Source organism: Hesperophylax consimilis, chromosome 5 (assembly GCF_061612785.1).
Source record: "Hesperophylax consimilis isolate HC1 chromosome 5, BYU_Hcon_1.0, whole genome shotgun sequence".
NCBI classification, from domain to species: domain Eukaryota; kingdom Metazoa; phylum Arthropoda; class Insecta; order Trichoptera; family Limnephilidae; genus Hesperophylax; species Hesperophylax consimilis.
The window spans coordinates 27,354,063-27,379,521 of record NC_142840.1 but is presented as its reverse complement, the minus strand read 5'-3'; the positions used below and the strand labels follow the sequence as shown (position 1 = coordinate 27,379,521).

Genomic DNA, 25,459 nt, shown 5'->3' with positions numbered 1-25,459 from the left:
TACCCCAAGAAGGGGAATGTGCATTAAAATCTCCAAGGATCATATAAGGGGAACAAATCTGGGTTAAGATTGGTGCCCATTCATTTTCAATAAAAGTCGTAGAGGGAGGAATATATATTGACAATATTGTGATATCAGATAAGACAGCTGCTATTATCTGGATATCGTCGGAGGGAGTATGAATATTAATTTGTTTAAACGGGATAGAATTATGGATTATCAGAGCCGTGCCGCCTTTACCATCCGGTTTGTCGTGTCTGAGACAATAATAACCTGGAATTCTTAAGTGAAAGGAGGGTTTTAACCACGTTTCAGAAATGGCGGCTACTGAAACGTCATGTTCGACGAGTAATTGAATTATGTCAGATTTGTTAGCGAAGAGGCTTCTACTGTTCCACTGAAGAATTTTGTTCAGTGTCATTGGGGAGGCAAGATAATAAAGATTTAATGTAATCGGCAGCATTGGACGGTACAGTATTGTTGTTTGTAAGGATAGAAATTAAAAGGGTAATTAAAGTTTGTATAAAAGAATTATGTATATAGAAAAGGATTTTTTTAGATTCTCATAATCAACTTGTTTTATGCAATAATTGTGTTTCATTTTTGTATTTTTAGATGGTATGTTTAATGAAATCATAGTTGCATAGTGGTCAGTAATGGTAGATTCAAAAACAAGTGTTTTATATGGATAGTTCGTTTTTATCATAATGTGGTCAACACAAGAGCTGGATTCTTTGGTGACCCTAGTTGGGTGATTTATTGTAGATATCAATCCATGGTAGCTAAGTAGGTTTAGGTAATCTTGGCATTGTGGGTGTGAATTATTTGGTAAAATGTTAATATTAATATCTCAGACTAAAATTAAGTGTTTTTGTGCGCAATTTGTGATAATTTTTCATTTAGGTTTTGTATGAACGGGGTTATATTGTGGTAGGAGGGAGATATATTGTGTCACCGTACGATATTTGTAGACAATTTGCACCCGGGATTATTAATTCCAAAGTCTGAACATTCAGTAAATTATTTACGTATATAATAATGCCGTCATTCTGGTTGTGATGGGTTTCTTCTGCAGAGAAGTGAATATAATCAGGAAGGTGTTTTGGTACATATAGTTCGTTAATCCAACATTCTGATAATAATTATATCAAATTTAACCTTTAGATTATTCAGTAATGAGAGAATTTCTTCCCAATTTTTATTTATGGATCGAACATTATGGTGAAAAATTTTTAGGTTCGTGTAGTCTTTCATTAGTAAATTACAAAATTTTATATCTGAAGATACATAATTATTAATTTTATCAGAAGATACTGTTTCATTTTCTAAAATCAGTCTAGCCATTTTTAATTTAATTTAACTTAGTATAGTTAGTGTAAATGTAAATTTGAAGCTTTAATGATTTACGAATGTGTCTCCATTTTTTTTAGATAGATCGGACAAATTATCCTGTTCCAGTTCTGCAAGTCTGTTTTTCTTGTCATTCTCCTCACGTAAGAATTTAGTTTCTTTGTGAAGATCCTGCATTTGTTTGAAGCTTGAGACTAGGTCTTCATATTGGTTACTGATGAATTCACTACTTCTCTTTAATTCGCTTATTTCTTCTTCCAACATTTTTTTTTCTTTCTAAATGTTTGGTGATTCGTTCAAATAAGACAGCAGTATCTGTACCGGAATATGAAGAGGGTGAGCTCGGTCGACTTTTGCATTTCGGACAGTTCCAAGATAATTTATTTTTAACTGCCATTCGTTTGAAATTTAAGTCCGAGATGTTGACGCAGTGATTGTGGAACGAGATGTTACAGTTGGCACAGGTGAGTGCATTGTCGTTTTTGGATAGCGTGATAAGATAGCCTTCACAGTTCATTTTGTTTATATGTTTCACACTATTTATATGTAAGGAGTCACAACACTGTTTCAGGTTTATAAACTTATGATGTATTAAATCACAGAACTAGAGTATTAGTAGCTAATTGCACAGTGTTCTCTGACAATTTGTGTACTGCAACTATGTTTTTTAGTCACTTTTGAAACATAGAATGCAAAAATTATAACAGAGCAATTTCTCGAGGTTGTTTTCAGGATGACATAGTATTGTTATTATTGATTGTGGTGAAGTGTTTTATTTACATGTAGAAGTGATACCAAGTTGCAGATGTAATCCTCCTAATGTGGTAGGTATTCTGCTAATTGGTGTAGCCATCTAATACCGGATATCCAGAACTATTAAGCTTAGCCCTATTATTTATGGATTTCAATTGGCTCCGTAATTAGGTGCGCTCAATGCGTTTTGGGCCTTTCCAGCACAGTAGGTAGAAATCCGAAGTAATGACTGAGCAGCTGGATTGCTGCATTACATTACGCAGTAATTTTCAGATGTCAATTAGAGATTAACATTTTCTGGACATTCATTTACATACTCACATTTATAGAAAATTATTGAAAAGATCTACCAACAAAATATATAAATCAGTTTGATAGTCAAGCAAAAGTATCAGGTTGTGAATCAACATGTCGCGGGTTCAATCCTCTGCCTAGCAAGTCCTCCATCATTGTTCAAGCAACATTTTCCACTTACCATAGAAGTAGGAGGAATAATCAAAGTGTCCAGGACACCATACTTTACGCCGTATGTTAATTGAGATATAAAGTTTTATAACTAAGAAAAACAAAGGAAGAAAAGATACTTTTTTACAGAATAGAGGAAAATCAAAAAACTTCGTTTTCGAAAATTTATTTAGCTTAAAAGATAAAAATGAAACATTGCTTAGTGTTCTTATCATAATACATAGTGTGTGCCATCAGGTCTGACATAATCCATTAAATGGGTTTAAAACATAAATTTAGATTATGCTCTCTTTCGGTTCCAATTTTTCTTAGACAATAAAGAAACAACAAATTTATAATAATGAATCACATCATTTCATAAAGAAAAGAAATTTCAGAACAAAGGAAGCATTTCGCTAGTATGTGGAATACTAACAACTCCATTAGCTATCCAGTGCAAAATGCGTCCCACCTCAAAACCAAAAGTCATTAACTAACTATTTACACAATTGCTAAAACATGAAAAATTTCATACAATGTTTAAGTGATAGCAACGCTTGAGAAAATATAATAATTCTCTTAGAATAAGATGATACAATAAGAAGCAATCTTTTCATGGCTTCAGTATGGGACACATTTAGCAAAAGGATAGAACTTCATCACACATCAAAAGAACGGAAGTAATTAATTCTAGGTATAGTTCCAAACATGAACAGAAGAGAAGCCAGAAGAGCTATGGTTATGAGATGGGTGGGACCAAGCACAGGCAAGGAGGGGCACCTCGCTCAGTCTTGTGAAGCCTACTTATAATGCGAGTGAAGTACGCACTCCACAATATGTATATTTATTTATACACGTTAAACAACAAAAATAATTTATTTTAATTAATACTCTAATTGGGTAGCCTTTCCTATGGATCCGAGACTCCGCTATAGTCCTTACTGGCTAGACATGCTAGACACTCAGACAGTCCGAGGGGAAACTCCACGAGAGATGGCTTCCTTCAGGTCCTCCCAGCCAACTCCAAACAAACAAACAAACTATACATAATATTACATCCGTTCAAAGGGACCTTTAATCTGTCAAACAATCGCAAAGGCATGGCAACAATTCATTTGTATTATTTACACATTGAATGTGAAACAAAGCGGTGGAATAACTCCATAACGGGATAGAGAGCTCGGAACAGCCAGTTATCATTAGCAAGCACTGGCGATCTCTGCCACGTCACATACTACATCACTGGACCTGTATAACGGCGCTATCGGCTGCCTTCCTTCTCACGCCGTTTAATGTTTTGCAAGTCGTAACGATGTTGGGTGACCTCCGAAAGTGAACAACAAAACAGAACAAATCACAAGTCAGGATGGATCAGTTGTGAAACCGGTCAGCTAGTATTAAGGATTGTACAGTTAACACCGACTGATAGTTAAAATTAATTTACAGAGCAATAACAGTCTGGAAATATTTCAAAGAAGAAACTTACGTGTAATCTTTATAATACATACTAACAATACACAGAGAATTTGAGAAAATCTAAAATAGCACTCTTGTTATGAAGATGTAAGTAAATTGCCAAATCCTGCAAACAGCTTACTTACAAAACACAAAACGCCCGGTGGAGTTCCTTTGTTTCATGGATAGGTAATATATATTATTATTATCAACTTATTGCATCGCGACTCTTCCAAACAAACAAATTACTTTTAGAATCGCTACAGCACTCAGCTTTCAGAACAAACTCTTCAATTATAATCATTCCAAAACGTCCCTACAAAATATTATCGAGATCTTCGAAATCAAACATCCCCGTGGATCCTTCGTCACTCTATAATTAAATGGTAAGAGGTTAAGAAGTATTAAATATCTTTAAACCTACGCTAATATGAACACCTATATTACTTCGCTCTCGATTCGGCAATTCATAGAAAAAAATACAAGTTTTTTTATTTACATATCCCATTTCCAATCAACAAAGACACTCGGACATTGCAACGAGAGATTCTGTAACAATACGATGGACCCGCCCGGGCTACTCTCTCACACCCAACACTGCCACGCGGCAACGACCGGCCAAGAGCCACTATCCTTACTACCTGACAATAAGTACAGTCCTGTACTTCAGCAAGGAAACACCAAACCACCTTCACTGACGTCTCTCTTTACTTACTTTTAACACCAATATCCATAAACACAAACTAGTCACCTTGCACTTAACGTAATTGTTTTCAATTGTCACGTTAACTAAATTTTGAGTTCAACAATAATAATAATGAACAGGTACACATTGTATTCCTAATCTCCTTGGAGAGACGGTGTCGCCAGGCGGTGGTGGGCCCAAGGAGTTCTGGAGTTTCCCTGCGCTGAGGATTTAGGATTTAAAGGAGGGTTTGAGGGGTGGGGAAGGGGAGGGCGGGGGGAGGAGAGGGGAGGACTTTACTCAAACTCCTCCTCTTCGGGTTCCTCCTCATCCTCTTCAATCTCAGGAATGGGCACCACAGGGGGCTTGGGCTTCTTCTTGTATGCAGTCATCTCCTGCAACACACAACAATCATCATTATAATACTAATTACAACTTCGCATTTGGACAAACTCGTTGGAAGGCTCATGGCCAACATCCGAGCAGTGCCCTGTAGTTAAACAATAATTTTAACATTAGGCTGGTTTATTCATAATCCCTGTTGCTTTTCAATTACTGTAACATTTTGCAAGCCGTTCACGAGTTTCACTCGCAACGTTTTTTTCCTAGAAGACACTGATCACGGGTACCATTAGGTATGACTAGCTACTTTCGTGATCCGCGTTATCGGAACGAGTAAAGCTAGACACACATAGACAATTTGTGTACATGTGGTATGCGATTGCGAAGGGATGAAGCATCGCTTGCGTCGCCTCGTCATCTTATCACTTGCGAACATACAAAATAAGTTTACCAAAACACAGTAGATACGTATGTACGTAACATATTATTTATTATAAAATATATTTTTGCACAGTACTTATGGCTAATGATCAGTAACCGGTTCTGTGCCTTAAACGCGTTCACGCGTTCTTCAATGCAGTGTATGGCAGGCCGACCATACAAGATTAGCGCATTTACGCACCCTTTTTTATGGTGTTGTTGCTTGGTTATATCATGTATTTAAAATAATTTGAAATATGGGAGTACATAGGATGATTGAGAAAAACTTTAATATTACAGTTTATTAATATTACTGACTTTACAGTGATCTACCCCAAAAGCTTCACATGACAACCAATATGGGTTTCTAATCAGTGTTGCCAAAGCTGCTCCTTTAGAGCTAGATTTAGCTTTAAATTGAGGCTGTAAATTCCAAAAAAGTGGTTTAGCTTCTTAGCTCGGTTTAACCAGATACATAATATGTATAGCATCTTTTTAAATACAAAATAGGGGAGAATAATATTTTTCTAGCCTTTTCCCCCTTGTGATACTTATGCAAATAAGTAGCTATGTTTAGTTTACAGAGTGTGTTTTCTATTTATGGTTGTAAGATTTTTAATTTTTGTTTTACGAAAAAAAAAAATTCTTTGACAGAAAATGGAGTGGTGAACAAAATATAATGACCAACTGGGGGAAGATTTCATGGATGAAGCTAGCCATACTGTTGAATCAGATGGCAGTGATATTGATTTCGAAGTTAGTGATGAAGAGCAAGAGCAAAAGCAAATTCTTGTATTTTTCTGTGATAAGTTATGACATTAACCCTGACATTTTGTGAAAATTTGGCTTGTATTTTTCGAAGGGAACGGGGAGAGTAAAAGATGCACAGTGTACATATTTGGTAAGTCTTTATAATATCCTTTAAATATATACAAAAAATTAGAATTATTAAGGTTTTTTTTCACTGCCAGCCGTGCACAGCCATACCTTCCGGTATTAAAAACGTTAAGCCAAAGAGTTTTTGTTAACCTTTACAATACTGGCTTCTTAGTGCAATCTATCCCACCATGTGGCATGTTTTGACACAATATTGTGTCTTAGTTAAACTTCATGGATCATATAATGTGAAATTGGCTGGGGATAGCTGCCGTTGATCACATACACCACAACTGTGTATGTGATCAAGCAATAAGGTTAGTGGTAGAACCAGTAAGGGGATGTTGAGTATAAATGTATGAACGTACCCTGTCGTAGCGAGCCTTGTCCTTCTCGGAGAGCGCCTCGAACTTAGACTTGGCCTCGGGATCGCAGTCTGCCCAGCGGCGGCCCAGCTCCTTGGCGATATCGCCCACGCCGTACTCTGGGTTGATGGCTTTCACCTTGGAACGCTCGTCGTTGCAGAACCAGAAGAACGCCGAGCTAAAGGAATGAAATACTCATTATTGCCATGTTCCTGTTCATCAGGAAAAATCTTTCAAATCTCTAACATAAATTATCAAAGAGAGATCTTATATTGTAATCCGAACCTACTATAATCTGAATCTTCAATAATACGAACCACCAGGTGACGGGGAGAGGTGGGTGGGTGAAAAACACAAGAAGTTAACTATTGAAGAAAAATGTTTGGATTGAGCGGTTGGTTAGTTGGTCACAATTTCGTGAATAGTGCACCGAGTCCAGCAAAAAAAAAACACAATTTACAATTAGTATTCTCGCATAAAGTGAAATGGGGAACTTTATCAAACATTAATTGGTAAATTAAACCAGCGTAAAAATGAACTGCGGTCCTCGACATTTTGAAACATAGTGATGACAGTAGTTTGGTTTTGCAAAGAAAAAGAAAAAAAATCCTCTTTTTAAATCGGAACATATTCAACCCAAAATAGGTAAATGTACACCAAAATTTTACACCCTATTTTATACTAAAACTTTACCCATATATTTAAGTTTATGTTAGTCAAATAAAGTACCTGACATACGGTTTTCTCACAAATAGTAAATTTTTATCTAAATTTGAACTGCAATTTATTCTGAAATGTTATCCAAATATGACCCTTTAGTTACTCTAACAAAAATTTGCTTTCCTGAAAAAAAAGTAGCCTACATTTTAAACAGCATTCTAATTAAAGAATAAAATGCAATGATAAGGGCACCTATTTTAAATCTTTTGATGTAAAAAATGTAGTCGACATGACATGACATGACATGACATGACATGACATAACATAACATAACATAACATAACATAACATAACATAACATAACATAACATAACATAACATAACATAACATAACATAACATGACATGACATGACCTGACCTGACCATTTTGGTCTACGTTATATTGCAAGCGATGTAGTTTGTTTGGGTAGCATTACTGCATAAATTGGGTGTATTTGGTGAACATTTACTCAATTTAGACTCAGTCAGAGCTTATTTTGGTGAACAGTATTTGTTGCCATTATGAAATACCAATCTAGAAAAACAGTAACCCGTGCTGACTTGACGACAAAGTTTCTTATTGAAATTTTGTACGGGGACTATATGGGATGACTTTCCAAAATGTGTACAATTGAAATTAAAAATAAAATTTTGTTCAAATTAAAAGTTTATTACCATCCTAATTACAATAAAAAATACTAAAATGGATATTCTCTATTCTTTTTTGCAGTCAGGATAGATCTTTCCGCACACAACGTAACAAGAACTGTCCTTCCTCTACCGTGGATCATACTGTGAAAGTCTTGCATCAACTTGAGGGCCGTATAGTTTACTGCCTTAAACGTGGATACAGTTCTTTGGGTCAGAAACGAGGCATTAGTCTCCCATGAAGGACACTAGTGACTTCAAAAAGCACGAACATTGGTAGGGTGCTTTTACAGCCGCTGTACCCTGAAGCCGTGGCTTGACATATGAGATCATAATAAAGAAGCATACGTCCAGCAGTGCTATCTTGTGTTTGTAGGTCATTTTGAACAGAGAACTGAGTAACAACATTTTCATATTAGGCTTGGTGTATGGCACCTGGAGGCCTTATTTTGAATTTCTTTTCAGTATCTCCACCCAAAAACATGATCAAAAGCACTGCCAACTCTCAATAGTCATTCCACATAAAATGCAGAGAACGGTTACAACTTCAGGTACCTCATTTTTAAAATCACGTTTTATATTTTCAGCACACTCCTTTCGTTTTTCCGTACAAGTTCGTTGGATAGAAGACTTGGATAGGCTCTTCGGAAATTCGTCAAAATTTTGTCCAAGTAACTCAATAGTAGCTTGAATAATAAACACAAACATTACAAAACGTGGGGTAAATATTACTTGGCGCATAAGCTCAGAACAGTGAAAAACTTGACTTATTACCATTGTGTTTGTTTGGTTAAAATGTGCTTAAACCAGACTCGAAGCCGCCTTTACCACACCAATGTTGAATGGGCGTATAAGAACCTAATTAGTAATGGCCATAATCTCTCGTACTTAACTGACACATGTCTAAAACTGCTACTAATTCAGAGTAATGAAATCTAACTTTTTTCCTCTTGTTTTAGTCGCAGATTGTATGCTCTCTGTTACAGGAGGAAATTCTTCTTTAAGTCCATACTTCCAAGTCCAAACTTCCCCACCTTCCTCTTTCCCTTCCCCACTTACCTTCAGCCTCACAACATCCCCCAATTGGGGATGCCATAGTCTCACTGGCTCCAGACGGGAGCAGTTGGGACTCTTGTGAGGTATTCACTATAAAAAAAAAAATTAAAAAAAAAAAATACATTCACCAGAATTAGAAGGAAGTTTTGACCCAGTTATTTGATGTTTTACACCCCCCACTAAAAATATACCCTTATTTAAGCATCGCAATTTCACTGACATAGTTTAAACTGAAAGCAATATGTCTTTTATCAAAATAATTGATAATAAAAAATAAACTCACACGTAAGAGAGTGCCCTCACCTAAGTAATCAAGTACTGACATGTATCGATGAACATGTTTGCCGTAGTCCAAAAGTCGTGAAATTTTTTCCAAGATTATTTTGACATACAATGCAAAAAATTAGAGAGCACGCATTACAAAAATAATACTTTGAAAATAATGGGACACTCTTATGTATATGAGAAAAGAAAGTTGTACAAACTTAGCGAAGGAATATAACATAAGGTAAAAGAATAAAATTTTCAACTACTTAGCATCTACGTTAAGATGTTTCGGAAAATGTTGAAGTCTCAAAAAATGTTCTGGAAATTGAGCTGTTTCTTAACCTGTTAACCGGGCGGGACGTATAAATACGTCAAACGTAAACAGTATCGGGTACGGGTAGGATGTATGAATACGTCCTTGAAATATATGTTGCGCCCTGGAACGAGCGGGACGTATATTTCCGAGTATATCACACGGAAATCGAGTTTTTAATTTTTAAATATTTTAATTGTTTAAATTCAATGTTTTTCTTTTATCTGTGTGCTTTTATTTATTGTTCTGTAATTAAAACCTTTTTTATATTTTTTGTAATCTTTATAATTATTTGTAAATATTCTATTTTTTTAATTCGATGTTTTTATTTTTTTTGAAGCATAAATAAAAATTTTAAAAAATATGAAATTACGTCTACCGGGCGTGACGTATTGATACGTCCTAGTGAAGGAGTTCGCGCCCGTTATATGCTGCGTAATTCAAAACTGAACTCCCCGGTTAACAGGTTAAGGATTACAGTAAACCGAAAATTTATTAAGCTGAACAGGCTCGGTTTTTAAATGTTGGCATTATAGAGAATATACTATATAGGTAACAATATATGCTCAAACGGCAAAGCTTCAATGGGTGAATGATTGTTCATGAAAAATCTAAGGAAGAACAAAGAAACATAGTTATAATAATTAGGTCCTAGCAGCCATTGAAAAAATTAAATACTACCACTCCCTTCTAAATTGAACCATTCTCTTATTTCAAAACATATTCTTGCTACCTATTTGTCAATTATTCAAAGAAAAGGGGTAGAAACATAGAGCTACAATTAGATGTGCTTCTGTGTCCTAATAACTAATTATGTACTTGTAATGACGTCATTGTATTGCAGGAAACCTGGCTGTTACCTACAGACTTAGGATATCTGTCGTCAATACACCCGGAATTCTCCAGTCATGGGACATCCGCTGTTAACCTCTCTGACGGTCCATTAATTTGCCGCCCCTACGGAGGCGTTGGTATCTTATGGCGCAATACAATTAAAACTACTCTTATTGATTGTAGAGAACCTCGAATCGCGGCTATTGAAATAGAGTCAGCCAATGGAACTCTCCTTATAGTAACAGTTTATATGCCAACCAATTCAGCCGAAAACTTACCGGAAATTCTCAAACTGTTTGGGAAAAATAAACGCCATTATTGAGGAACAAAACAGCTCCAACTCAATTATTATAGGAGATTTTAATGCAGATCCGAGATCTCTTTTTGGACGTGAACTTGCACAATTTTGTACAGAGAATAACTATACATACACTGATATGGTGCATCTAAGCTCTGATACTTTCACTTACGAAAGCGATGCCCATGGAACCACCAGATGGCTTGATCACTGTATTATGACACAGGGGTTGAGCAGTGCAGTGAGGAATGTGAACATCACAGCCAATGCGACATGGTAAGATCATCTCCCACTAAATGTCGAAATAGATGTGGATCTAATCCCTATTATATCTAACAGACAAAATCCACCAAGAGATTTTGGAAAATGGGCAGCAAAGTCCGAAAATGATGTAAAAGCTTACAAGGCCTGTGCGGAAAAATTATTGCCTAACATAAAACCTCCAGATACCATAAGATGTCAGAGATTTAACTGTGATAACAGAGTTCACAAAATGGAACTAGATTCTCTCTACGACACTATCGTGAAAACACTGAGAAACTCCGCCATAAAAGCATTAAAAAATAAAGGACCCATAAAAAAGTATGACATTGTTCCAGGGTGGAATGATCAAGTATCAACTCTGTATCGCCATTCAAGGCATGCATTCCTTTGCTGGGTCCAAGCCGGAAAGCCTACGGAAGGTTGTATTGCAGACGAAAGAAAAACTAGTAAGAAATCTTTTAAAATTGCTCTCCGAAAATGTCAGCACTCGGAAAATCAAGCAAGAATGGATAGCATAGCTACGCCTATGCACAACAAAGACTTCAAAAAGTTTTGGCAAAAAACTTCAACTGTGCTGAAAGCCAAGAGCAAAGCTCCACTAAGTGTCAACAACATCACGGGGGATGAAAACATTGCTAATGAATTTAGAGACTTTTTTTCTTTAAGCGCGGATCAAGGAGATAGCATGAAACCATATATGATGACATGTTTGCCTGCGGCAAATGATGACCTGATCATGAACATTACTCCTGAAATGATCGAATGCACGATTAAGCAAACCGCCCTCGGTAAAAGTCCAGGATAAGACGGTATTGGTATCGAGCACATAAGGTACGCAGGAAATCATCTCCATACTATTCTAGCCGCCCTGTACTCAAGCCTCTTACGACACACACATATGCCTATGGACATGAGTCGAGCTGATATCATACCAATCTTAAAATCCAACCAACTGGATGCATCGATACTAGGAAACTACCGACCTATTTCCCTAGCGACAATGATCTCAAGACTATTTGAAAAAATTCTATTCACGCTAGTAAAAGACAAGCTATTTACCCTAGATAACCAATTCGCCTTCAAAAGCGCCTCATCAACTGATATGGCCATCTATGGAGTCAAACAATAGAATACTAAAAAAAAAGTAAAACCACCGTTTATGGATGCTTTCTCGACCTAAGCAAGGCCTTTGACCGTGTTTCTCATAAATTATTATGGGAAAAACTCATAAAACGAGATGTGCCAGCAGCAGTGGTTAATATGTTGGCTATTTGGTACGGACAGCAGAAAAACTACGTTCAATGGGCAGGAGCTTCTTCAAGACCCTTATTCCTAAAAAGCGGAGTCAGGCAAGGGGGTAATATGTCTCCTATTCTATTTAATGTGTACATTAATGACCTCTTACAAGAACTGAATGATACACAAATTGGTTGTCATATCTGCGGTCAAGGCAGTAACAACATTAATTACGCGGATGACATGGTGCTGTTGGCGCCTTCGATTAAAGCGATGAGACGACTTGTTCAAATATGCGAAGAGTATGCAATCTCACGTAACCTGCTGTACAATGCAAAAAAGTCAGTAATCGTGGTTTTTAAATACAACAAGGAGCCAATAAATATTCCTCCAATCTGGTTAGACGGAAAAGAACTACTTGTAGCCTCGCAGGTTAAATATCTGGGACATATCCTAACCGAAGATATGAAGGATATAGAAGACATGGAACGACAAAGAAGAGCAATCAATATACGGGCCGGAATATTGATTGCTCAAGGCGGTTCTACCACTGTAGCGATGATGTCAGAAAACTACTTTTCAAGGCATTCTGCACTGCACTGTGGTGACACATCTGAGCTAATACCCAGCAGCGCAATGGGACAAGCTGAGGGTGTGCTACAATAATGCATACAGGCAGCTCATGCAACTACCGAGGTTCTGCAGTGCCTCCACAATGTTTACTGAAGGGAGGGTGCACTCATTCCCCGCCTTACTTCGCCACCGACTAGCCAGCTTCTGGGGGGTAGGACTCGGAAGTCAACCAACATCATCGTTGTGGCTGCATCCGAGTGGCTCAGTTCCCCACTCAATGAGCGATGGATGCAGATGATGCGGCGACCTCCCTGATGGACGGTTTAATTAAACTTAATCTGATTGTTTTTTTTGAAGTGAAACTTCTTTACGCGCGTCATGCAATTTCGAGGACCGGAGTAAAACCGACTCATGACCGAAACGAAAATGCGGGTACCCCCACCACCGATTAAAGTTCATTTGATCTAGTCAAAGTTTTGAAGTAACATATAAATGCTTCTTAGCTCATCCCGACAACTGGCGTTGGTGGTGTAATGGTCAGCATAGTTGCCTTCCAAGCAGTTGATCCGAGTTCGATTCTCGGCCATCGCACATTATTTTTTTGTTTTTAACGCCTTTTTCATTCAATATCTTATTTTTTAGTAGGTCAGAACATTTTTTAAAAGAAAATAATATTGCAAAATAATAAAAACACTTATCTCACTGTGATAAAACATTACTCCGCTAGAGCGCGCTTTGCGTTATTGTGTTGGATTAAAATTATTATCTAATCCGTATATTATGATAATTGTATTACATTTATTTAATTAATTTATTTATTTTGATAATATGTAATAATTTACAGAAAAAAAAATTAAAACTATCTCCCTCTGATAAAATATCCGTTCGCTAGAGCGCACTACGCGATCTTGTGTGGGATTCTATTTCTGTACATTGTACATTATTTTTAAAAATATATTATATTTTGGGTGTGATGTAGGTAACATTATAAAACATAACAAGCTCTCATATTTTCAGAACCTACATAATATAATCAATTTATGCGGCTTTGCTTACAGTTGGTGCTCAGCGTGGTTGGCTTTCAATCAGTTAAGCGAGGTTCGATTCTCGGCTGTGGCATTTTTGAAGTGAAACCTTGTTGAGGTGGGGGAGCCGCTCACGAACGTTCTCTCTCTTCTCTTCTTTCCTCTCTCTCAGACACCAGCGAACTGCGCCACGCCAAGCATCAGCTGAAACTAGAAGTTTCACTTCTGTCTTGCGTAGGCTTGACACACCCACTTTTATTTATTGTTTTTATTGTATTACCTATTTATATGACTATTTTATTTTAGATTTATATTTTAATTTTATATTTAGGTACCTGCCTAATTTTTTATTTTTTTTCTCTTTTTTTATCTTATTTCCATTTTTATATATTTTTTTACTTTATTTTATTGTTTCCCTGTTTTATTTCATGTAATATGGCAGACTGGGATTGCACTATCCTCCCAGTCCTGCTGGATTAAAACTTAAATAAAATAAATAAATAACTCGTCGAAACTTGTTCCACTTTTGGAACGTGATAAGCAGTACGCGTAGACCGAATTCGGTAGTTTTAGTGGGCGTTGGGAGAGTTGGAGGTCAGTTAAAAAAAAAAAAAGCGAAACCTATTCTTTAGCTTCATGTCATCTAAATATAATAACACCAATGGGTAGAAATAAATCTTGAGGACTGGAAATATTGAAATAAACTCATTTATGGAGGTTGCATGTTAACAATGAATGAATGAAAGGGGGTTTTCATGACCATGTCAGACTCACAGTGATCTCTTGGGCGCGTTGGGGTCTTTGATCTGTTTCCTCTTGCGGCCGCGGCCCACCTTCTCTCCCTTAGGGGGCACGTAGCTCTGCATCTCCAGGTCGTACCTCTTCTTGTCCCTCTCCGCCATCTCATGGAACCTCTGCTTTTCCTTGTCCAACATCGTCTGAAAAGAAATGCCAATCGAAATAATAGTAAACTGCCAACGCTAGCAAGATGGGGATTCTAAGGTGATGTTAACTGCATACAGATACCTTTAATATAAGCTGGAACTAATAACTGTGGATCCCACTATTGAATTGTCAGGGTTCTCATAGAAAGCAGAAAGTGTGAATAACGTTTTATCGCATTTGGTGCATGATGAGGACTAGGAGAGTATTGTAGAAGAGTGACCACTCTACGAGTTTTACAGATGCTGCACGAAGCGACTATAGATGCTGAATGGCTGAAAAATCTCATCTTGAAATTTTACAGAAAAAAAATTATTGTGTACAAGACATTATGCCTACCTTCCACCGTTCGGCGCACTTCTTGGAGAAGGCAGCGAAGATGACATTCTCATCGGGGTGCTTCTTCTTGTGCTCCTCGCGACACGTCTGCACAAAGAAGGCGTAAGCTGTCATGCGGCCACGCGGCTTCATGTCCGCCTTGCCTCGAGGCATCCTGCCCTTCTGGACTATATGCGTGGGCTGAGGCACCTGGGCTTGGCTGAGCTGGTGGTGCTGCTGTTGTTGCTGTAGTTGTTGGAGCTGTTGCGACTGCAGTTGCTGTTGCTGGGGATGCTGCAGATGCTGCTGGGACTGGAGGTGCTGTTGCTGCTGCTGCTGTTGCTGTTGTTGCTGCTGTTGCTGGGACTGCAACTGTTGCTGCTGCTGGGACTGTTGCTGCAGCTGTTGTTGCGCGGACTGCAGCTGTTGCTGTAGCGCTTGCTGCTGGGACTGGAGCGCCTGTTGCTGTTGGCTCTGCTGTGACTGTTGCGTCACAGTTTGCTGTTGTGAATTTTGTTGCGACGAATGCTGGTTTTGCTGTTGATGCTGTAAAAAAAAAAAAAAAAACCATCAAAATTTTGCACTTATTTTAAAATATGAATACAGCACAAGAGTCACAACTCCCTGGAGCCAGTGGGACTACGCCATCCCCAATTTGGGGTATGTTGTGACACCGAAGGAAGTGGGGAGGGGGAAAAAGCTAGCTTAGCTAGCTGTAAATCTTTTTAGAATACATAGTAAGTAGATGCTTAATTAACTGTGCTCTAGGCCTGTTCCGAAATGATTAATGAGGCGCCGCCATTTAAACTATCTTTCGAGCTCACTTACATGTATACTGGTAGAATGGCAGCAAAGACAGAACCAGATCTATACTTAAAAATACAGTTTTTTTAAACTTTTTTACTACACTTTTTTAAAAGAAAAAACGAGTTTTACAACTCATGTTGTGTAGCGATTGCTCATAACGTTTTTGCAAACTTGGCATAATATGACAAAAATCGCTTAAGTGGAGCAAGATAATACAAACAAATTTCGTTTTGTATAAAATATAATAAAATTTATTACGATGCTTTTTGCAATAATTGTGATGGATTGTAGGTATTCGCCATTAGTTTGTTTTTAAAATATATATTATATTTGCGATAATTTACTGTGCATAATAAATCATAAAGCGAGTGGAGTGGATGATTAAGGCCTACACGATATCATACAGGGTGTTCCAAAAAATAGTGTCAAGCGGAAGTCCAGAGGTAGAGCATCCTTAGGGGTACCCAAATCACCCCCATTTATGTATGTTCCGCAATTTTTTTTGTAGTTTTTGAGTTACGTTTTTTTTTTCAAGCCTTGACATACAAGATATTATTCTTTACAACTTTTTATAATATTTTTAAAACTTTTTTGATTCAATAATAATATATGGGGTTGATTTGGGTACCCTTCCTAGGGGTGCTCTACCTCTGGCCTTCCACTTGGCACTATTTTGTTTGGGTTACCCTGTATAGGTATTATGCTGTGGTGACTGGTGATAGGTTCTTCGCGTGGGCGTAAATAATATATTATACCATAATAATAATATAGTATAACAACCGTTGCAAAAGTAAGCAGGTCAAATAGATCGTTAGTTTGAATGGAGCAAAATACTGAAGTAATTTACGAAACAGGAAGTACTTGGCTAGCGGGCTTGGTATAATTTATAATTAATTGCTTTTGGATACTGCCAAGACCCGGGAGACTAAAACAATAATTGCGAAGAAAACATAAATCATAACTATTTTACAAGAAAATACTCTAATTTACAGTGTACCAAAAACCACATTTCGCCTAGAAACCGTATTCTGTAAACCGTATTGTACAGAACTAGTAGAGGCAAGTTTATTTTTGCTAGAGGACTAAGGACCAGTTGTTTCACAGAATTTGAATAATTCAAATTACTAAGTTAATTTTCATGTTTTGTGAAAGTTATATTCAAGTTATGTTATTATTTAATTATGGGCCAGTTGTTTAATAGAACTGAAATATAAACAGAACTTGACTAAAGCTTTCACAGAACATTGAAATATGATGAATTGTTCAAATTCTATGAAATAACTGGCCTTAAGACAAAAAAATAATCTTTATTAATTTATATTATTTTTTAATGGTTGAAAAAATGCTGAAATCTGGTGCGGGAGGTTCAAATAACCAAAAATACCAAAAAGAAATATGTATGTAATTCTGGAAACAACACTATTATAAATAAGATATATTTTTTAATAGAATATTGACATTTATTAAATCTGCGGGTTATATATGTGCTAATGTATAATCATATGAAATAAATACCAGCCCTGCTGTCTAAATTGATTAATTAGTTTTCAAGGTGCAATGACCAATCTTTTTCAGAAAAAAAGTTCAAAAAATCCTTTATGTACGAAGTATGAACATTGAAAGTTTCGTATTTTCCCCAGTCTTCACGCCGGGCAGCCGCAAACTTTCGTCGTAAATAAAAAGAACATAAAACTTTTTACCATAATAAAACAGGGTTAAAATATTCAGGCCACATTGCAAAACGAGCCTACAAGCAGTTCATTATTATTATTATTGAGAAACGAACCGTCAAATCAATACGAGTGCCTCGTAACCTAATACCACTACTTATTGATATTATTTATATCCCGTCTATTAAAGATATATGACCTCTGAGCATTAATGAGATAAACACACTTATTTGCTAGATGGTAGTGAACTCAAATGTAACGAGGGATTGTAACGGTAACGACATCGTAAGTGAATACTATCTTTTCAAATCAGATTTTCCTTCGTATTTGAATGAATTCCATTTTTAAACAGTTGGAAACAAAAACAAATCTATTTGACAGAAGAAAAAGAAGTAAGGATACCGATTAGCAAAGCGCGTTGTAGAATAGATTAATCTTTATGACTACACGATACTTCAAAATGTAGTCGGAATCTAACGAAGTAAGTAAAGAAGGTTTGTACAAAAATATGCGGCGCTCGGAACTGGCGTATCGGTCAATTTTGCCCTGCCAGGCCTAGAAAATGTTTTTTTCGAGGGGTATATTTTAATTAATTTTGATAAAACATAACTAAAATCTCAGATTTTTTAGACTGAATGCCTCGGGAAGTTACTAATTGATCGTCTTATTGAAGGTACTGTTTTTTATTAATCTATAAATATAAATCCCGTGGGCATCCGTTAAAAAAGGACATAATAGTTACAAATTCGTCGGAATTAATTAAAATGTTAGCCACGGGCAAAATCACGAGAAAATTTTAATTAATATTTATGAAAGAGTTGTATGTTCTTACAACTTATGACGCGAATACATTTGCGAGCAGAAACGCGAGCGGAGCGTCGAATTTCGGAAAAGGAACGAAGCGACAGCAAATGGCGCGAACGCCGCTTGCGGTTGTCGTTTCTTTCCCATAATTCGAGGCTCGGCTCGCGTTTCGGCTCGCAAATGTACACGCAGAATTACACACTTGTAGAACATATCATGATCAAGTATATTTCATAAATTATTACGTAAGTATTTTTACATTATTCATTTAGTCTAAGGACGGGTTGTTTCGGAGAATTTGAACAATTCATCAAATTTCAACGTTCATTGAAAATCCTATTCAAATTCTGTTATTATATCATTATAGGCTAGTGGCTTAACAGAACTGAAATAAAAACAGAACTTTAAAATATCTTTCACAGAACTTGAAAATTAACATTGAAATTTGAAGAATTGTTCAAGTTCTCCGAAACAACCCGTCCTTATAATTTTAGATTTTAATCACTGAATTTAACGATTCGAACTAGACGTAACTATCCCGCAGCATTCTTAGAAGTGTCCCATAATGACCCGTTTATTTACTGCTTCATAACTAAAAATCTTAAAAAAAGAAAAAGTACTAGAACCTAGTACAAATAATATAAAGCTAAATCAACCCTTAAAAAGCTTAACAAAGAAAAACTACTAGAACCTAGTACAAATAATATAAAGCTAAATCAACCCTTCAAAAGCTTATTTAAAACTACTAAAACCTAGTACAAATAATATAAAGCTAAATTAACCCTTCAAAGGCTTACTCTAAACTACTATAACCTAGTACAAAATAATAAAATAAAGCTAAATCAAGCATTTAAAAATTTATTTGAAATCAATGGGGCAATAAGAATAAATGTTTATTTTGAAACGTACACAAACTGAATGACCGAAATTATAGTAAGAAGATTCCGCTAATTGCGTTTATGAGAGATGTTCATCTTATTATTTTCATCTTATGAACGATCATCAAAACAAGCCTTTGGTTATTGACCCCGATAAAATAACTGATATGATAACTCGTATTTTCCATTTATTATTTATTTATTAATTTAAACGTCGTGATGGGCTTTTACATGATACATATTATACATGATTTACGCATAATACAGTGCCAACGGAAGGTTTTGTTTTTAAAACAACAAAAAAATAACCAAAAACATGAAAAAATTAACATATGCACGGTACATATAATTTTCCATTTAGATTTACATAATAGGTATAAGAGAAAAATAAATAAACCAGTTTAAAAAGTACAGATGGCATAAAAATAATATATTATATTAATAGAACAGGTTGGTAATACGTAATTTACAAGTGAATAATACAAATAACTTATGTGAATAATACAAGTAACTTACAAGAAGAATAAAATGAAAAAAATAAATGCAATCGCTCCTACGCGATACTCCTAAATAATCAACAACATCATTCAGTTATTTCTTATATAATGATAAACTTATATTAAATATTACGCCCGATTGGGTGTTTTGTGGAACATAGAAAGATTTATATAGAGATAAAGTGTGCATGTAAGAATAAATACATTTTGTGGATCAGTTACAAATATTCTAATATATTGTTTTTTTAGTTTATTCACTGAGTGGTGGCGGTAAACATCGATTGAACTATAATTATTATTATTGAAAGAAAAAGACGATAGATCGCTCGTGCGATATTTTTAATAGATCGGCTCTTTCGAGGTCCTCCTGTACGATTCCTATCTCCAACTAGGGCTGCCACCTTTCAAAAACAGTAGACCCGGAGATTTTAGAAATATTTTTTTTTTGTTAAAATAAAACTTTTTTAGTATAAATTATTTAATTAAGGCAAAATGTCATGGTAAATTACCATTGGTAAGGTTTTTTTAAAATATAAATGACCTAGCTAGTGCTAAGCTGACTTGGACCAGCTTGACACTTAAAACTATATTTTTCATTCTGAAGGGATTGTTTAAGCATCTTTTCTTGCTCAGTTTTCTATAAAACTTCAAAAAATTTTGGCAATTCATATTGTAATTAATCTTCCAATTATTTTTTGCTTGAGGTGACTTTGAATAACTGAACCCATCGTCCCTAAATCAACAAGCAATGTTGAATTTACGAACTGAGAAAATACTTCGTTTAATTTTCGTGTCATAAAGTTTATCTTCGTCGACATTTTTCAAACCAAGTGATTCGACAGCTTCCACAGTATCTTCTTAACTTTTAACTTAAACCGTAGCCCGGACATGCACCATGCAAACCCGTAGACTCCGGGTCAAACCCGGAGAGGTGGCAGCCCTACCCGTAGCCCGGACATGCACCATGCAAACCCATAGACTTCGGGTCAAACCCGGAGAGGTGGCAGCCCTTATCTCCAACTGATACGTAACCGTTCAAACTTGCATAGAATTCCCTAGTGCATAAATAAATCATTTATTGTCGGTGCTGATGGAACAGTTATAATGCTATAAAATCTTCTGTGCCGCTGATAGCTCCATTGCGATCTTTCCCATTTTCTCTTCAGCCGCGGAACCATAAATCTTCAGTGCGATGGATCGATTATTTTCCAGAAAAAAATTATGATTTTGGAGCGTTCTGTAATCGTGTACGGGTACATATAAACAGGAAAAAATTTCCGCGAGCCGAGCCACGAATTACTGGAAAGAAACAAAGCAACCACAATTACCATAATTCGCGGCTCGCCTCGCAGAAATTTTATCATAGTTTATATGTAGCATAAGGTTTCATTATTTAAAATCACAACATAAAAGCTCGAACAAAAAAAGGCTTTTTTGCACCTGTATATTATTATTCACGAACAACCAAAACGATAAAATACCGATTTTAATACGAGGAGTATTTTTTATAGCAGGTACTTTTTAAATGTTACTTTATTATTAGAGTTCTGTCGATTTTGGATGTTTTTTATTTGTTTATTTTTTAGCCTTCACATAAACTATGCGGACGGGTTAGCAAGCATACAATGCTATCTATCAGCCATATTTAATAAAATTTATAGTAATAAAGAATTATAAATAAATTTTATCTCGCTCTGTATGCCAGACTTTCACCCGCCCGAAGGTTCGCGAGTACTTGCAACTGAGCGTTACGATTATTTCACAAGACACTTGATAAAAATACACATTTGTTGGTAATGATTCGGTTGCAACGAGTATTCTCTTTTAACGAGGTGGCGTTATTTGTGTGGATTTTGTAGCAGATTAAGCTGAAGGATACAGAAACCAGTCTGCCTTGAACTCACGGTAACAAGGGTGGAAGCACCAACATCGACCAACTGAATGCCAACATTTAACCAGAGATTTTAAATTATATGGTTGAGAGTGTTTCACAGAAATGCAAATTTAACATTGTCATCAAATTGTAGGTTTATTTAAGCCTTAAAACAATTTGTGATCAACAGAACATTCTACTACAAAAGCCACGTGACCGCGACCCCGACGATGGAGCGGGGAGGAGAGGAATTTCTGGAGGATTTTGAAAATTTAAACTGCCCATAAATTTTCCCCAGTTTAATGATATTCGTAGGTGTAAAGAAAACACAGATGTTTAAATAAATAAAAATAAATAATATAAAAAATTCTGATTTTTATACACGGTGTCCGGAAACTCGTAGTACAAGCGGGAAACTGGAGAATCTACACCACATGGGGAACCCAAAAAAACATAAAGTTTTTTGATTTGAGCATTTTCACAAAAAAAAAAAAAAACCAAAAAAAAATATTTTTCGGCTATTTTAGGGTTAAAGTTTTTTCTGGTGTTTAGGGTTGAACAACAGATGTTTTAACCCTGCAGAGCAGAAATATTTTATGATTACACCGGGTTAAATGAAGGGTGATTTCAAAATAATGCTTCAAATCCGAGTTTCTCCATTTGTTTTACTTTCAAATAGTTTTAATTAGTTGGGTCCTTTGATCTTCAGTAATAATTTATAAGAATTTGATTAAAAAAAGAAAAAAAAAAAAAAAAAATCAACTTCAAACTCGATTTACTCGATAACGAAAGCTCAAATCAAAAAAAAATATACCACGTAATCGACTCCAAATGTGATGTAGATTCACCAGTTTCCCGCTTGTACTACGAGTTTCCGGACACCCTGTATTTAAGCTTAGAAATATGTAAATAGCAGGTTATATCCGGATATTATATTAAAAATTATAATGCTATTCAAATCAAACTTAACAATTTAATTAAAAATGAATATTATTACTGTTTTTACTGTTTGGGCGGGGAACCCGCAGAAAACCTTTCGCGACCTATTAGTTGGTTAAAGCGCAACTGAGGTGATATCTCACAAAAGCGGCGCTATACAAATTGTCCAATAAATTAATTAAAATTGGGAACCTAAGCTTTATATGTTATATAGAACGAGAAAAAAACCTTATTTTCGTTAATTTTCTCGAGATTACATTACCCCTAATTTTGACCACGAAAATTCTAGCCCTTTTTATAAACATGTTTTTTGTGTACATATTTTTTCACACAAATCTTACAGAACAGAGCAATTGGTTTGATTGTAAGTTGTTTTATAAAATCCGAAAAATGCCCTTTGGGAGTGTTAGGCAAATTGGCAAATGATTAGTATTTACGTATAAAAATATGATTAGTCTTAATCACGTCTGAATACGGCTTCAATAATCTGATTAGTTCTTGTTCACACGTTTCGGGTATAAGTATACAATATATTGCCGCAAAGAATGCTTATCGTCCTGCTCCTAAGAGATCCATTGCATAACCTCTAATTATTCTATTAGGTTGCGTATAAATAGGAGAAAAAACCGCGAGCCGAATCATGAATTTAGGGAAAGGAACGAAGCAACCGCAAATGGCGCGAAAAGATGCTTGCGGTTACTTCGTTCCTCTCTCATAATTCGGGTTCGGCTCGTGGTTTGTCTCCTGTTTATACGCAGCATGACATGCTTCGTTTATAACAACAAGGGAAACGTTACAACGGAGCTAAACGTGGTATGTACGGTCGTGATAATGCGCACCAAATATTATTCTCATAGGCACATGTGTTATCGGCATATTAAAATTAGGTTACTAACAGTTGACATTTTATTTGAGGCCGTAAATAACTAGTTTTGGGTCGAACAGTATCAACGCCCACGAATTTAAGATAACATATTAAATTCTAGTACTCGCAGGAAGTCAAAGTATTTAAAATAAAATAACGCTGATACCAGGTGCTTAAATATTTCATTACACAAGTAAAAGACTACCGATCTAGCTCCATTCTGTTCATTTTTGGAATAGGTTCTTTTGATGTATTTTAGAAGAGACTTCTTTATTCGTAAACAGATTTATTCACTCATATAATTTTCGATTCGAATATTCAAGAAGAAGCATGAAAAATCAAGACGAAGATAAAAAGAGGCATGGAGAAGTAAGGGGAAGGAGAAGAAGCAAGAAGAGGAAGTACTAAGTGGGATAGGGGTGGAGGAACCATGAAGAGACTAGAAGAGCCAAGAAGAGTCGAGAAGAAGCGAGGAAGCCAAAAGAATCAAGAAAAGTCAAGAAAAGCCAAGAAGAGCAAACACAGGCAAAAAGAGGCAAGAGAGGGGGGAAAGAGGATGCAAGAAGAGTTAAGGCGAGTCAAGAAGAACCATTACGAACCGAGTTGAGCTATGAAGGGGCGAGAAGACGCGAGAAGACGCAATATGCAAGAAAAGTCAAGGATAGCCAAAAAGAACCAAAGGGTGATTTTTCACAAAAACGGCGCTACACAAATCATCCAAAGACATCCAAGGGTCCAGAAGAACCAAAAATAAATGATAAGAGCTAAGAAGAACCAAGAAGAGATAAGAGGAGCCAAGACGAAACAAGGGGCGAGAAGATGCAAAAAGAGTTAAGGCGAGCCAAGAAGAGTCAAGGCGAGCCAAGAAGAGTCAAGAAGAGTCAAGAAGAGCCAAGATCCAAAAAGAGACAAGAAGGAAGACATGAAAAAACAATGCTTAATCAACTTTTTTATTCCTGCCCGTCCTAAATATTGTCTTTTTTGGTTGACATGTACACCGGTCGATTGAACTCCAACATCCTCCCCATCCCCAGAGCAAGTGTTTTATCCTAACTAATCAGTGCCCCCTGGTGTACCGATCGTACTGGGACAGGATTGCTCCTGGCTGGGGTGGTACATTCGTATCGTATCGTAACTATGTAGTTGGTATTTTGAGTAGGCTATTCCAAAATTTCATCGTGGATTACTTGTTTTGTTACGCGGTTTAAAAATAAATAACTAATAGTCTAATTTTAATGCCATTTATGCATGGATCTGTGGAGAAAGATCTAAGTTCTGTGCATATTTAGACCATTCTTATACACCTCCTCAGACCCGGGAGCTTAGGTATTTGATGGAATACATTTTTGTTATTTAGGCAGAAATTACTTTTAAACGTACCGATAAGTACCATAAAGTTCGTTTATTCAAAATCTTAAATCTCAGAAAGTTCTTCGCCGATTGCTTTGAAATTTTGACATAACTTTGCATTCGAAACTGCGTCTTTTTATATATATTATATAGATGTAACCTGTGCCTGGTAAAAACAAGCTTTTTTGAAAAACAGCATAAGCTGTAGGACAAACATGTTTTTTATGCTGTCTGTTGAACGTAAAAGCAACACGAGCTACTGTTTTTTTCTATCTGTACAGACAGATTGAGCGACAGCAACGCGTGGCGGGATACAGCTAGTAAATAAATATGTTTGTTAAGAGTTGACGCAGGTTGGTTGAGCTACCGTGATGCGCAATTTTTCTGATTATGTTATGACTATCTATCTCCATTAGTTAAGGGGTTCGATGGTGACCAATGTTTTGTCTTGTAACGGAAATTATCAGCAGCACCTCCAGTCACCATCTGACTCCATGTCCATAGAATCCAGACTCTATTTGTCTGGATACTATGTCTTGGTCCACTTGTTTGCTTATCGTCATCATCACTACCCTAACCATGGCTGCATTTCAAATCTGAATAATTTTGAAT

General features: G+C 36.2%; 1 protein-coding gene across 2 annotated transcripts in view; it reads right to left on the bottom strand.

The window, feature by feature from the left end:
- Positions 1–2,718: 2,718 nt before the first annotated feature.
- Positions 2,719–25,459, bottom strand: part of LOC149423726 (uncharacterized) — a 34,071-nt gene continuing 11,330 nt past the window's right edge. The window contains exons 2-6 of one of the 2 annotated variants that reach the window (XM_089631779.1): positions 15,627–15,710; positions 15,186–15,515; positions 14,679–14,842; positions 6,694–6,868; positions 2,719–5,082 (exon numbers count right to left, since the gene is read on the bottom strand). In XM_089631779.1, the coding sequence (XP_089487905.1) occupies positions 4,984–5,082; positions 6,694–6,868; positions 14,679–14,842; positions 15,186–15,515; positions 15,627–15,710 (852 nt within the window). In that variant the 3' untranslated portion in view covers positions 2,719–4,983. Of the gene's footprint in view, positions 5,083–6,693; positions 6,869–14,678; positions 14,843–15,185; positions 15,711–25,459 lie in introns of both variants that reach the window. The other variant, XM_089631778.1, reaches the window with a different exon arrangement.